Source organism: Mytilus californianus, unplaced genomic scaffold (assembly GCF_021869535.1).
Source record: "Mytilus californianus isolate M0D057914Y unplaced genomic scaffold, xbMytCali1.0.p SCAF_5, whole genome shotgun sequence".
In the NCBI taxonomy this organism is placed as follows: domain Eukaryota; kingdom Metazoa; phylum Mollusca; class Bivalvia; order Mytilida; family Mytilidae; genus Mytilus; species Mytilus californianus.
This window is the reverse complement of record NW_026262701.1, coordinates 23955719-23971288: the sequence shown is the minus strand read 5'-3', so window position 1 is coordinate 23971288 and position 15570 is coordinate 23955719. Positions and strand designations below refer to the sequence as shown.

Genomic DNA, 15570 nt, shown 5'->3' with positions numbered 1-15570 from the left:
TGCTTTAGAAGGATTTAGAACATTCAAGGCATCCTCAATTTCTGTTTCATTTAATTCAATTTCGTTTAAGTTGTTAGCACCATCGTTAAGGTTATTTAGGTTATCGGCCGCTATGACGTCTAAATTAGATTGTGAAGCAAATTAAGTAAGAGTTAAATTCATTTGCTTTTTCAATATCATCAAAGATTAATGTTCCGTTTCGTTCAATAGGTGGTATACCATTATCGCTAGGTTTAATACCAGAAAATTGTTTAACTGTTTTCCACCAGTTTGTGCTAGACGGATTACCATTCATAATTTTGTTTATAAGGTTATTATTGTGATCTTCTTTAGATTTTCTAACAAGTCCAGTGACTTTGTTTCTTATTTTTTTAAACTTATTCCAGTCAGATTGTTTATTAAATTTGTTTGCCTTTCTGTGAATTCTATTTTTTTTTTTTTTCCTAATTATTTTTTGAATATCATTTTTAGCCATACAGGGCTGTTTTTTCGAACTGTAATAATTTTCTTGGGGATACTTATACAGTAGCAGCTGCTTGAAGTATCGTATTTGTTATATTCTCAGTTACTTCGTCTACACTGTCGGATGGTATTATCGTGTCCCAGTCCGCTTCACTTAGACTGGCCAAAAGCGTTATTCATGATTGGATTGTATTTATAGACTTAAAATACTATATATGTCGGCTAGAACGGAACGCGGTATATTACCCGGTTAACTTGTACTTGACCGAAGTTAAATATGGACTTCTGTTTATATTTTCCACGCAAATGAGGGGCCTGATGGGGGGTCTCATCACGATTCACGAGTTGATTTTTTTGTCAATCACGATTCACAGAAAATAAATTTCCATGATCACGGATCACGATAGCCAAAATGCGCCGATCACGAAGAACGAAAATAACCCATCAGGCCCCTCGCAAATGGTCTGCCCGGCATGAACTGCTTATTAAAAACAGAGATATATAATACATTGCATTATATGTAGATATAAGAAGATGTGGTATGAGTGCCATCCAAGTCAAAATTATGTCTCTGTTAAAGATAATTGGGATATGTTAATTTAATAATAAAATTCCCATTGTATATGAATACAAACACTATGACTTCTAGTTATGATTTTCTTCCGGAAATTTTACCGTCACCGAGTTGTTTTTCAGTTATCAGCAAGTCTTTAAAATGGTTTGAAAGTTCTATTTTTTACCCCTAATCGAAGTTGAATAATAACCATGAATGGATATTTTGAACGGATTTCCTGCAATTTAGCAGTACAGATATCTCATGTTTCCTGTTGTTTTAGATTAATTTAGTCCAATAGAAAGAACAGTATGATAAATAAACATAAATTCTAGCAAAAGTTAAGTATTCGTCTCAGCCGTTAGACATTCATTAAACCAGACATGAGGAAAATGCTACCAGGTATAGGCGTCATTGGAACTCCAGCATCTGTCCGTTCGTATGTCCCTCTCCTTAAATCGTGTGGATTCCAAGTAGTTGCATTATGGGGTAGAACTAAAGAAGAAGCCACTGGACTTTCTGTCGAACTTGATATTCCATTTTGTGCAGTCAAAGTTGATGAAATTCTTCTAAACAGAAATGTTGATGTAGTGGTAATTAGCTGTCCTCCCCATCTCCAGTCAGCAATTACAATCAAAGCCTTAGGAATAGGAAAGCATGTTTTATGTGGTACACCTGCAGGACCTAGTCAACTAGATGCATTAAAAATGGTAAATGCAGCCAGTTATTATCCAAAGCTAATGTCTCTTGTAGTCTTTGGACTTCGATTCTTACCTACAATCTCTAAACTGAAACAGTATATTGACAAAGATTATATAGGGGACATATCAATTTGTGAGATACGTATTCATTATGAAAAGAAACCAAAAGAACATTTTGATTGGATGTGTGATGAAACCATGGGAGGAGGTGTTCTAAACACTATAGGAAGTAATATCATAGATTTAGTAACACACCTTACTGGTCAGAAAGCTGTGAGAGTACATGGTATGCTGAAAACATACACAAAACAAACTGACAAGATTAAAGGGATCCGTGAAATCACCAGTGATGATTTCTGTTCTGCGCAACTAGAGTTGGAAAATGGATCTTGTGCTACCTTAACAATTAATAGTCACATCCATGGCCCTTTTAACCAAGAAATAATGCTAGTAGGAAGCAAAGGTAGACTTACAATCAGAGGAGCAGATCTCTACGGTCAGAAAAATGACTCTTTGAAGGAGGAACTTCTGCATTTTGATCCAGTAAATTTCAAGGAGGAACAACGTTATGGCGTATCAGACAAAACTAGAGCTGAAATTCCAACACCATATTTGAAGGGAATCATCAGATTAATTGAGTCAGTCAAAGATGCTTTTGAAAAAGAAGAGGAAAGGCAAAGCTATTGTCAAGACCCTGTTAAAGTCGCAGCTAACTTTGAAGATTCTTTATATGTTCAAACAGTGGTTGATGCAATAAGAAAGTCAAACAAATCAAAAGAGTGGATCAAAATTGACATACTGAAAGAAGAGCCTGATCCCAATCCATTTTTATCTACAACAATTAGAAAGAGCACCCTAACATTACATTAACATACATGTACATGTACATGTATATACATTTACAATGTAGAGTTTGTACAACTGGTTTATTTACAACTATTAGTGTAGATTATGTTTTCATTGCAAAATGTGAAAACAAATTACAAATGGTGTTTTCTTTTCATTTGAATTATCAAGTTGAGTAAACACATTAAGTTCCCCTAGGCTTCAAACATATTAGATAAATTTAGTCATAACAGTTGACAATTATATTATTTTGGGTGTGCACTGGTTTCTTACAATGTTCAGTAAATGATATTATAAAATGTACATGTAACATCACAAAAATCATCTTATAAATATTTATGTAAATTAACATGATATATAACTATAAATGTTCTATTCAAACTTACTACAATGGATAAAAATAAATGTGAAAAAAATAAAAATACATACATGTACATGTATGTAGCTACATGTATATATGTCATAATGAGTTAAAAAAACAGGGCGTCCTTCAATTCTTTCTAGGCCGTTTTTCTCTATTCTTTATAAATTTTGCCCATTGTTCCCTATTCTTTTTATTTTAGCACCCTATGATTCTCTATTCTTTATTTTTTGAACCATTTTACTGCAGTATAAATGGCCCATTATTCTCTATTTTGTAAACCCATCCAGACCCTCTTCTATGGTTAAGTTTTTTTCAATTTAGGGCATGTAGGGGCCTTCTATGTAAATCATATAAAACAATCCAATGACGGATCAAGAAATTTTCATAAGTGGGGCCCGCTCCAGTTATGCTTCAGTGATTCCCTATATAATCAACCAAATTTTTCCCAAAAAAGGGGGGCCCAGGCCCCCCCTAAATCCGCCTCTGAAATCCTGAATAAGTAAAAATATGCAATGTTGCATACATTAACATAAACAAGAATGATTTTGGTCAATAATTTTGGAAGACATACATTATTGTTTTAATACTGCTGATATACATATACATTGTACACGTATAACTTTTTTATTGTACATGTACCAGTATACTGCATCAGAGATTTACTATTATAAACATATTGGGATCATTTGAAAATATATTGACCATATTTTTTAATCATTCTAGCTATATTTCAACAAGCTATATGTATCATAATAAAGTCTTTCTTAACATGCTGCAACATGCATGACATGTGCAAGAGACAGTACTTTGTCACCAATCTTTCCACTTTAAATGATTCTTTATTATATTTTGAAATAATTAAAACAAAAACCAACTAAAACAAATGAAAAAAATAGCTCTTTTAAATGTATGTGTACACATTATTATATACATGTGTGTGTAAACTGTGTATGGCTACAATGTACATTTATGCATTCATACAATGTATTTATATACGTGGTTTTCCTTGAATGTTTTTTGGATGAGTCCAACAAGGACTCATAATTTTGGCTATGGCAAATCTAAAGTTATGAAGTCTGTTGTATTTTCCTATTACAGTATAGCTTTCAGTGTATCTTTTTTTTCTCACTGGTCAAGACAATAAGAGGTTAGAGGTTGAAGACTTACAAAACACATGTTATATACTTGTCCTTAGACAGTAATCTCAACCGTCTGAAAGTAATTGTTGTATTTTATGTTTTCTAAGATCATTAGTCATACATGTACAGTATGTGTTGAATTCTATATAATATGTTTAGACATCTGTGAACTCAGATGTCTGTTTATGTTTAATTGTGCAGTGAGTTGCTGTCTCATTGACATTTTCTCTTCATGTCTTTGCAGAGTATTCATGGTATTATTTGCCAGTAAACTGCATTGTATTCCATAATGTTTGATTTTTTGATTTTGAATTTTTTGGCATTACATATTGAAATTGTCTAAAATAATTGAAATAAGTTTGGGATATGTGCTATTCTATCATGTCTATTGATTTCAAAGAAAAGTTGAAGTCAAAGTTGCAAACTATTGTAAGTTTTTCACATCTGTACAATCTTTCAAGTTTTGGAGTACATTTTGTAATTGCTCCCATGATAGATTTTTGAAGAGACATCAAATGACATTGTCCGAATATTCCATTTTTTGTTTTATTTACTCCTGCAATCATACCATTGAATCAACATTTAGATAAATATTATAGTTTCTAAAACAAACTGAAAAATGGATTGTGAAAAATAAGTATTGGAAAGTAAGAATTATTTTGAATGCCTATCTAATTAAAATTAGTTCTCCGCACTTGCTTCTCATTTTTGTTCCCTTGTTTATATGTCCCATGAGCGACATATAAACAACCAATCAAAAATGAGGAGCAAATGCAGAAAACTAATTTCAATGAAATTAGTTTGTTAGAATGCATGTACATTAATCAAACAGAGCCATTTACATAACAATTACTAATTATCATATCAGAACTATTTTTTGATTTTTTTCTTTTGTGTAGAATGATATTTCAATATGTATATTAATTGTTAGTTTATTTATTATATTTGTTATCCTTTTTTTTAATAGTTTATTTATTGATGTAGATCTGAATAACAAAGGTATACTCATGACAGTAAATGTAGCAGAATCATTTTACACATCTCCACTTTTTCACTTCTGTATCATAAACTTATAAATCAGTTTAGGATTTCAGAAGATAAATGGAAAATGCATGGACTTTTCTCCTTTTGAAAGTGTCACAGTAGCTATAGGAACTTATTTGGAAAGAGGAAGGAAATTTTTAAGGAAACAATTTTTGCCAATTATAACATATCTCACATACTGGATCATTGTATGGCCTTGTTCCATGTAAATAATAGTTTTGGTCATATTGCTTGGTAAATAAATGTTTAAAGGAGTACAAAAGTATTTCAAAAGAGTAGGTCACTCTGACCTACATTTTACACTTCATTGACTAAACAGACTAAAAATTCTGACTTTCTGAAGTTTTACATTTGAGCTCATTTTTCTGATGGCATGTGACCTTCAATCATATAACTCTGTACAAGGATGCATTCAAAACATATACAAACTTCCAATAACATGTAGGTCAGTCATGTGGGTCTCATTGGGGTCTAAGCGTGACGCGGGATTGCCAATTTTTTGTAAGCGTGACACGTGAAAGTCAAATTATTGTGCCGTGAAAACGGGAAATGAAGCCTAGTGGGATACGGGAAATAACAAAAAAATGAGAATTGCTTACGTACATAGTGTAAGCGGGATACAGGAATTTGACAAAACAGTAAGCGGGATCCTGGGATCAGAACCCCCCAATGAGACCCCCAGTCATTGATATAAGAAGGTGTGGTATGAGTGCCAATGAGACAACTCTCCATCCAAGTCACAATTTATAAAAGTAAACCATCATAGGTCATGCCTATCAGTGGCAGATTCAGAAATTTTCATAAGGGTCCCTACTGACTGCCTAAGAGGGGGCCCGCTCCAGTCATGCTTCAGTGATTCCCTATATAATCAACAAAATTTTTCCCACAAAAAAACCCTCTAAATCCGCCTCTGCCTATATTTTATACTTCTTTCGTTTGTTTTTATTTTAATATCTAATTTCATTTCTTATATACTTAGTGATCACATTGTTGTCCTTTTTACACTGAAGTTAAATTCACCTTAAATACCAGTTACTTTAAATCATACTAGTCATGCTAGGTTATTCAACCATTTTGTGGAAAAGCTGACCTTGTTAATGGTATACCAATTTTCCCCTTCAAATCTATCATTGGCCATCCAATATACCTATGAAAAATTTGCTAAAATAAGGTGTTTTATTCACATGAAGGGGATCTTTATAAAGGAATGGGGTTCATAACTATTATACATAATATCTAATTTAAGTCATAGATCAGCTCTAAAATAATAATCTTTGACAAGCAGATCACAATTTAATATGCTTTGTCATTTGTACAGAACTTACTAATATAAAAATAAGATGTAGTCGGCCTTAATTTTCAATATGAACTGACTCTTGTGTTTGTATATAATTTAAGTTGAAACATCTTTATTATTGTGTAATAGCATTCAGGCAGCAGTGTTATTTAGTGTCCAATTGGAATAAATGGCAAAGAGATATTTTACATTGCATTTAAAATTTCATTGAAAGCTTCTCATTAAATTAGAATTAGTACATGTTGTTAGATCATTTCAGTATCTGAAGGTGTTTGTACCCACAAATCGAAAATAACTTCACTTTATTGGTTGAATTCCATTGTTTTGAACATTTTTAACCTATCATAATGTTTTAGTGCACACTATTGAAAATATTCCCCAGAATGCATTAATTCTGAAACAGCCAATTCAACATCTGTCAATCAACACCTGACAAAAGCCTGCTGTCTGATTTAATATTTTAAGGGTTTTCACAGAATGTAACTACAATACATGTAAGTTAAATTCAAGCCAACATTTAAAGCATTCATTAAAGCAAAATGTTAAAAATAAGATTGTTTTTTGAACACTTTGATAAGGCACCAACCATTCACTTTTTGTGGAAAAAGGGGGTATGTGTTTTATTAAATATAAATTTTCAAAATTTCTTGAGAAAAAAATAAATATTTATTTCCAAAGGGAAATGAAAGAAAAAAGTGTGTTTCTATTAAACAATTAAAAAAATAGAAAGCAACATTGGGTTTAAAAAAAATATATTGTTGCTGTATGATATTGAAAAAAAAATCATGTAAATTAAGTTTAAAAAATAATTGTCCCATGAACAAAACCACACTCCCACAAAATATGAATAGTTGGTGCCTTACAAAATGTAATTAACATCTGATTAAACAGTTTACCATATTACACATTATTTATAGCATTAAACATGAGACTTAATTGTGTTTTCATCATGAAGTCATTTTGGAAAGGTATGAAGTTATTACCTGAAGACGATTTCATGCTCAGGCATATTTTTAGGTCCACTATCATCTAGTAGTACATATACTGTGAAAATTGATAAAGCCTGTCTTCTTCTCTGTGCAGTTATGCAATATCCATATATTTTTTGTGTTGAATGGCTTTTTTTTTTTTTTTTTTTAAATTCTGTTTTAAAAGTTTAGAAGTCAAGACATGAGGGTTGCATTTAAGACATCAGCCTCAATAGTTGTTAAATTGATTATGAGAAGGTCACTTAAACAGGAACTACTTATGGTAAGTTGTTGAATTTTTATGACAATTTTGAACGAAATCATTAAGAACTGCTCCCCTTTTCATGGTAAATTTACTCTGAAATCTTGCATAGTTTTGTATGTCAGTGTTTGATTTGGTCATATTTACCCCTTTTGGTAAGTTAAAGATATGTGATAGCAATTTTTTTGCATCTCATTTCAATGGATATTATTTAATCCCACCTTTCAGTCATAGTCCATTGATTTTGAAAATTGTACATATTTGTGAAAGTTGAACTTATGATTATGACTATGATATTAGATATAAGTACTTGACTGATTGGTTGCTGTTTGCTTTATGTCCAGTGGCAATTATTTCATGCATATTCAGGACGAGAAACTATTAACAATTTTAAACTACAATAAGTAGGTTTTGCAAGGTGAGTCGACAAGGATGAGTGGCGTGGAATTTTGGACTGCAGCTAGAAAATAATGATATGTTGGCCAGGGGCAGACATGTTGCAATGAAACAGGTCACTTACAAACCCTTCAAAATGTTTTTTCAATGGTTTTGTTTTACGTACATAGAGCGTGACATTCTCTCTAAACGAGGAATCAAGTATAATGTCCCCCTTCTGCCCGAACGTGACTGCCAATAAATACATCCCGCATAGCCAAACGGACGACCAACTTTGGCAAGCCAGGGTGTTACAGCCAGTCGGAAGAAGACCAAGGTGGCCATATATTTAACCCCGGTCAACGTTGGGGTACAGAATAACTTGACAAATGGTATGGAGCTCTGTGAGCTAGCTTGAACCATCAGATTGCATTGTTTTAAATTTTGCTAAAACAGACGTGAATGTGAAAACCAATCCGGTTGCGTGCAAAGGTATACCGGGTCAATCTCGGCCTCATATCGAAAGAATTACTGTCGGAGCAGTGAATACTGATCCCGACTGTAATAAGTTCCGGAGTTTCTGTGAAATCCAAGGCATTGCCAAGTGTGATATAAAGTTTATACTACAAGTTGCAAGTACTTTACTCATCAACCAGTGAATTCGTTTCAAGGAAGATTTTAAAGATTCTTTGACATCTAACCGTGAGTAACTTGTAGTAACAAAAGAACACATTTTTAGCTGGCCTGGCCCGAAGGGCCAAGTGAGCTTTTCTCATCACTTGACGTCCGTCGTCAGTGGCGTAGGCTAGCCAGGGTTGAAATGATGTGGATGCCAAACTGTCAGCGAGCGGAGCGAGGCAAAAACATTTTTGGACCATTTTTGGTAGAAAATTATATTTTTTCAGACATTTTTCCTGTAAGCACATGTACTCCACCAGAATCCGACACTGGTTAGATTTTTGTTAAATTTCAAAATACCCACCAATTCATATTATTATATTTCCAACTGTATTTTATTGTTTTCTCGAAACTACCGTCATTTAATTCATAAATATTTGATATAAAAGTTTCCAACCTAATCTTACATTTGACATTTCAAAAACGGACCCGTAACTGTGGCACTTCTGTATAAGGAACTTCGGAATATAGGTACTGAACTGACCCCCCTTTCCAGGAATTTGAGTCTCCCCATGGAGATTTTGATTTTGATTACTTGGCTTAACGCGTTGCAGGAGACATGGAAATACCGGGCGTCTGTCCGGTCTTGTTAGCACTCTCAATTCTTGTAAGATTTTTATGAAACTTATATCAGCAATGTCTTTGACACTTTCGAAAATAAGTCGTCAAATATTTTAATGACCCTTTGAAATATAAAATATAATGGAAATCCCATTGCATTCAGGGGCGGATCCAGCCATTTATAAAAGGTTGGGAGTTCCTAACCTAGGATAAAGGGGGGGGATGGGGGTTCCAACTATATGTCCCCATTCAAATGCATTGATCGTAAAAAAAAGGGGGTTCCAACCCCCGGACCCCCCACCCCCCTGGAACCGCCACTGGCATTTGCTCTGAAGCTTTTATTTCTCTTAAGATATTAGAAATAAAATTAAAAGGAAAAAAATGTTTTTTTTTAGTTATTGCCCTTGTTCCTTGGATAGAATAAAATATGAGCAATGCGGGGGACATTGGAACTTTGTTCTTTTATGAGTCCCCTTCCGACGAAGTCGAAGGGGACTTTAGGTTTGCACTTCGTTTGTCTGTCCGTCTGTCCATCCGTCAGTCCGGCAAATCAGCTTTCCACACTTTTTTCTTCGTTCTTGAAGATATTGATTTGATATTTGGTATATAGTTTTATCATGACAAGTTATAGATCAAGTGCGAATTTTGTTCCGGTCTGATGATTAAGTCCAGAGTTATGGACCATATCTAATGTTAGAGTACTATGTTAAACCATATTTCTGTACAAAGGGAGATAACTCATTTTGTAAAGACATTCTTTGTTAAATTATTTGAAGAATTTTTTGGAAGGTTTGTTTGTTTATTGAGTATAAACTAATTTTCTTAATGCTATATATATATATAAAATTATGAAGAGAAATCCTTTAATTAGATAATAATCTATTTTTATTAATGTATATATTTCAATACATTACATTGTGTAGATAAAAGTTGTTGACATTTTATAGATAAGTTACAAATCTATATTAGTTTGTGACAAATTAAAGAAAAAATATTTGGAACTATTAATTATATTTGATTATAATTTGAAAATAGATATACACTGTATTACATCATATCTAATTTTAGAGAACTATTAATCATATCTATGTTTTTTTCACTCATATTATCAGTTTTCCACACTGTTTTTTGTCATGCTTGAAGATATTGACATGATATTTACTTTTTGTTAACACCATGACAAGTTATAGAACAAGTTAGCATTTTGTTCCAGTAAAATGATTTTTTACCCGGTAGGGGACTTTGTATTGCCATGCAATACTTTCAGGATGCTTGTTGAAAATAAAATTAATATTTGTACCTAGATAGAAACAGGAATTTATAAGCCTAGGAAAGATCACACTATTAAAAATTGATTTTTTATCACGTCGTCTTGCATGTCACAGGAAACGATATCGGGATATGGTAGTTTAGTTGTTAGTAACGTTGCTATTCAGATGTAGAAGTCGTCGCTCCGCTAGGCTCAATTTCAGATGAAACATGTCCGCGGGTCTGCGTATCATCATCCTCTGCGCTTGCCCCAGCCGAAGACGTAGACTTTTTACGAAAGAAGTCGAGAACACTTTTCTGCGATTTATCCAACTTGTTTACCAAAAACAAATTATCCTAAATGAAAGACCACGTATACTGCTTCGGAAAAGATTGTACTGTATCCTCATATCCTGAACCTTGTTAAATTTTTATACCTCCGAGTTTCAAGCAGTGAAAGCTTAACTGCTGCGAACACATATTTTTTTGCTGATGTCAAAATGATGTGGATGCTTGAGCATCTGAGCATACATGAAGCTACGCCACTGGTCGTCGTCGTCCTTTGTTAAATTTTACAAAATTTTTCTCTCTGAAACTACGGAGCCAAATTTTTTCAAACTTGGCCACACTCATCATTGGGGTATCTAGTTTTAAAAAGGTGTCCGATGACCCCGCCTGCCAACCAAGATGGCCGACATTGCTAAAAATAGAACATGGTGGTAAAATACAAGTTTTGTCTATTATTTTCAAAACCGTTATTTATAGGAGTGATTGCCCTTAAATGAGGATTTTTTTACCCTCTTTTGTGTTTTGAGCAAAAACTAAAGAAGATAAAGAGAAACTAACCAGACTAAATGATCAGCAATACAAGATAAAAAAAAAACAGATTTTTGTCATGACATCTATTCTCGTCTACAATGTTGAAGAGTGTCCTTTGTTGAATATGCACATAGACCAAGATGAGAGACAAAGGCTCTTTAGAGCATCTAGTTTTTTCATCAAAATACTTTTTTTTATTTTTCGATTGTCCAATTCATTATGCCGTGTTATATATTTAAAAATCCAATTTGAGCTATCACTTTATGTCCGTCGCCTGTCAACTCGTCCGTTAACTTACAAAAATCTTCTCTGAAACTGCTGTCTACTGGGCCAATTGGAACCAAACTAGGCCAAACTCATCATTGTGGAATCTAGTTTACAAATTTGTCCAATGATCTAGCCTGCCAACCGACATTACAGACATAGCTCACATATGACATTGGGATACAATGTTTGTCAATTGTCTGACAATGCAGATATTTTCAGAATATCAAATTCTGTTCCTACTATCAATTTCGTCAAGGATTGTTTGACTACTTATCGGAGTTATTGCACTAAAATGGAGATTTTTTACCTTTTTTATCATTTTTGCCTTTTATCATATTAACTTTAGTAGAAAGAAAAACTCTGAACCACATAATGATCAGCATGACAAGAGATACATGCAAGTTAAAATAGCTGATATTGTCAGAGGACTCCTGGTAGGAGTAATTGCCCTTTTATGGCGATTGTAACATTTGTTTTACGTTTTGGTAAAAAAATAAAAGAAGATAAATAGAAACTGTTAACAGCAAAATTGATCAGCGAGACACTGAGACAATACCAACAAGGCGGAAATTGTCAGTCTACTTCTTCCAAGAGTTGTTGACCTTGAATGATGGTTTTTACGACTTCTTTATGCTTTGAGCAAATCTTTCATAGATATAAAGATAAAGTGTATACAGAAAAAAATTTCAGCAACACAAGGTCGGGATAGGGAAGGGAAAGAGGCTTTCGATTTTGGAATCAACCTGTCAAGGTTACTGTTTCTAAAAAATGTATTTTTTTTAAATGGCTTCTGGATGGAATATTGATATCCACTTGCTTGATTGGGTGATACTTGTACTGATGGAAGATATATAGAGAAGGGGTAGAAGCTTATTCTTTAAGGGTTCAATAGGTCTATGCCGCTTGCTAAAACTAGAAAAAATTTGGATAGTAGCATGAGTTTAGAATGAAACTTATAAATAGGGAATGAAAAGGCTTTATGAATTGTAACTCAGTTAATAAGTTGAAAAATGAGCAATGATCGAATATGTTTCTTTGTTCATCCAAGTATTTATATCATAGTATTTTGAACCCTTGAATACAAATGCACATAATAGATTTAGTTAATGAAATAAAACGTTTGAAATGTATGCTTGTAAAAAATTCGTAAGGGTTCCGCGGAACCCAGTGTCTCGCCTACTTTTGCTGTTATCTATGTTTTCTGTGAGATAGGGGAATGCCCATAATAGATTTACAATTAATGAAATAAAACGGTTGAAATGTATGAAAAAAGTTTTGCTTGTAAAAATGAATACAGTATGCAATCAAATCTATAGATTTATAAAAGAGTTGAAACATAAATTTATTGAATGAACAAATGATAAAGAAGATAATTTTTTGTCGAGCCTGCGACTTTTGTCGCAGAAAGCTCGACATAGGGATAGTGATCCGGCGGCGGCGGCGTTAGCTAACTTCTTAAAAGCTTTATATTTTGAAATGTTGAAGGTCTGGATGCTTCATACTTTGTATATGGATGCCTCATGTTACGAAGTTTCCGTCAGTCACATGTCCAATGTCCTTTGACCTCATTTTCATGGTTCAGTGACTTCTTGAAAAAAAAGTTCAGATTTTTTGTAATTTTAAATTCTCTCTTATTATAAGTAATAGGATAACTATATTTGGTATGTGCGTACCTTGCAAGGTCCTCATGCCCGTCAGACAGTTTTCACTTGACCTCGACCTCATTTCATGGATCAGTGAACAAGGTTAAGTTTTGGTGGTCAAGTCCATATCTCAGATACTATAAGCAATAAGTCTAGTATATTCGGTGTATGGAAGGACTGTAAGGTGTACATGTCCAACTGGCAGGTGTCATCTGACCTTGACCTCATTTTCATGGTTCAGTGGTTATAGTTAAGTTTATGTGTTTTGGTCTGTTTTTCTTATACTGTATGCAATAGGTCTACTATATTTGGTGTATGGAATGATTGTAAGGTGTACATGTCTAGCTGGCAGGTGTCATCTGACCTTGACCTCATTTTCATGGTTCAGTGGTCAAAGTTAAGTTTTTGAGTTTTGGTCTTTTTTTCTAATACTATATGCAATAGTTCAACTACATTTGGTGTATGGAAATAGTTTATGATCTATTTGTCAGTCACGCAGGGTTTTTTTTTTTACCTTGACCTCATTTTCAAGGTTCATTGCTCAGTGTTAAGTTTTTTGTGTTTTGGTCTGTTTTTCTTAAACTATAAGCAATAGGTCAACTATATTTGTTGTATGGAAGAATTGTTAGCTGTACATGCCTGCCTAACATGGTTCATCTGACCTTGACCTCATTTTCATGGTTCATTGGTCAATGTTTAGTTTACTTTGTTAATGTTAAGTTTATGTGACAGTTGTAATAAAGCTTTATATTTGGGACTATCAACATAATATCAATGATTAGTAAAGAAGGCTAGACATTTCAGCGTGTGCACTCTTGTTACATTGTTTGGTGATTTATCCCTTAATTCAGACGACGACGGAATGTAGAATCGCTATGTCAACAAAAATGGGGAAAAAATTATTAAAATTTCCTCTAGATACTATCTTTTGATTGTAAGAATCTTCTGTCCAAGTTTGGTAAAAATCCAGGATGGTTTATAAATCTAATAAAAACTTTAACTGTAGACTGTATGTAATGTTAACTGGAAGAAAAACTAAGTCCATTTATAAGTAATATACGGAAAAATAGGAAATAAATTTTTACAAAATTTCCTTCTAGATACTAGCTTTTGATCATAAACAAGCTTCTGTCCAAGTTTGGTAAAATTCCTGGATAGTTTAAGAAAGTTGTTAAAATTTTAAAAACTAAGTCCATTTATAAGTAAAATACGGAAAAACAGGATTTTTTTTAAAATTTACTTCTGGATACTATCTTATGATCATAAACAAGCTTCTGTCCAAGTTTGGTACAAATCCAGGATAGTTTAAGAAAGTTATTAAAACTTTAAAAACTTTAACCACAGAGTGAATGTAATGTTTCCTGGCAGAAAAACTAAGTCCATTTATAAGTAAAATACGGAAAAACTGTATTTTTTTTTTTGCAAAATTTACTTCTGGATACTATCTTATGATCATAAACAAGCCTCTGTCCAAGTTTGGTAGAAATCCAGGACAGTTTAAGAAAGTTATTAAAATTTCAAAAACTTTAACCACAGAGTGAATATTTGTGGACGCCGCCGCCGATACAAATGAATACAGTAAGCAATCAAATCTATAGATTTATAAAAGAGTTGAAACGTAAATTTATTGAATGAACAAATGATTAAGAAGATAATTTTTTCGACATAAGTCGTAGGCTCAACAAAAATGGGGAAAAAATTATCAAAAAATTTCTTCTAGATACTATCTTTTGATTGTAAGAAGCTTCTGTCCATGTTTGTTAAAAATCCAGGATAGTTTATGAATCTAATAAATGTTTTAAAAACTTTTAACTGCAGACTGTATGTAATGTTAACTGGAAGAAAAACTAAGTCCATTCATAAGTAAAATACGGATAAACAGGTACAAAATTTTACCAAAATTTTCTTCTAGATACTAGCTTTTGATCATAAACAAGCTTCTGTCCAAGTTTGGTAGAAATCCAGGCTAGTTTAAGAAAGTTATTAAAATTTTAAAAACTTTAACCACAGAGTGAATGTGATGTTTCCTGGCAGAAAAACTAAGTCCATTTATAAGTAAAATACGGAAAAAACGCATTTTTTTTTTACATAATTTACCTCTGGATACTATCTTTTTCATAAACAAGCTTCTATCCAAGTTTGGTACACATCTAGGATAACTTAAGAAAGTTATTAAAATTTTTAAAACTTTAACCACAGGGTGAATGTAATGTTTCCTGGCAGAAAAACTAAGTCAATTCATAAGTAAAATACGGATTTTTTTTTTTACAAAATTTACTTCTGGATACGATCTTATGATTATAAACAAGCTTCTGTCCAAGTTTGGTAGAAATTCAGGATGGT

General features: G+C 32.9%; 1 protein-coding gene across 1 annotated transcript; it reads left to right on the top strand.

Annotated features, from left to right (window-relative positions):
- The first annotated feature begins 1201 nt into the window (after window positions 1-1201).
- Window positions 1202-7342, top strand: LOC127703048 (glucose-fructose oxidoreductase domain-containing protein 1-like). Its single transcript, XM_052207440.1, has one exon. It carries the CDS (start codon window positions 1399-1401, stop codon window positions 2584-2586), a length of 1188 nt encoding a protein of 395 aa, XP_052063400.1. The 5' UTR covers window positions 1202-1398; the 3' UTR covers window positions 2587-7342.
- Window positions 7343-15570: the final 8228 nt, after the last annotated feature.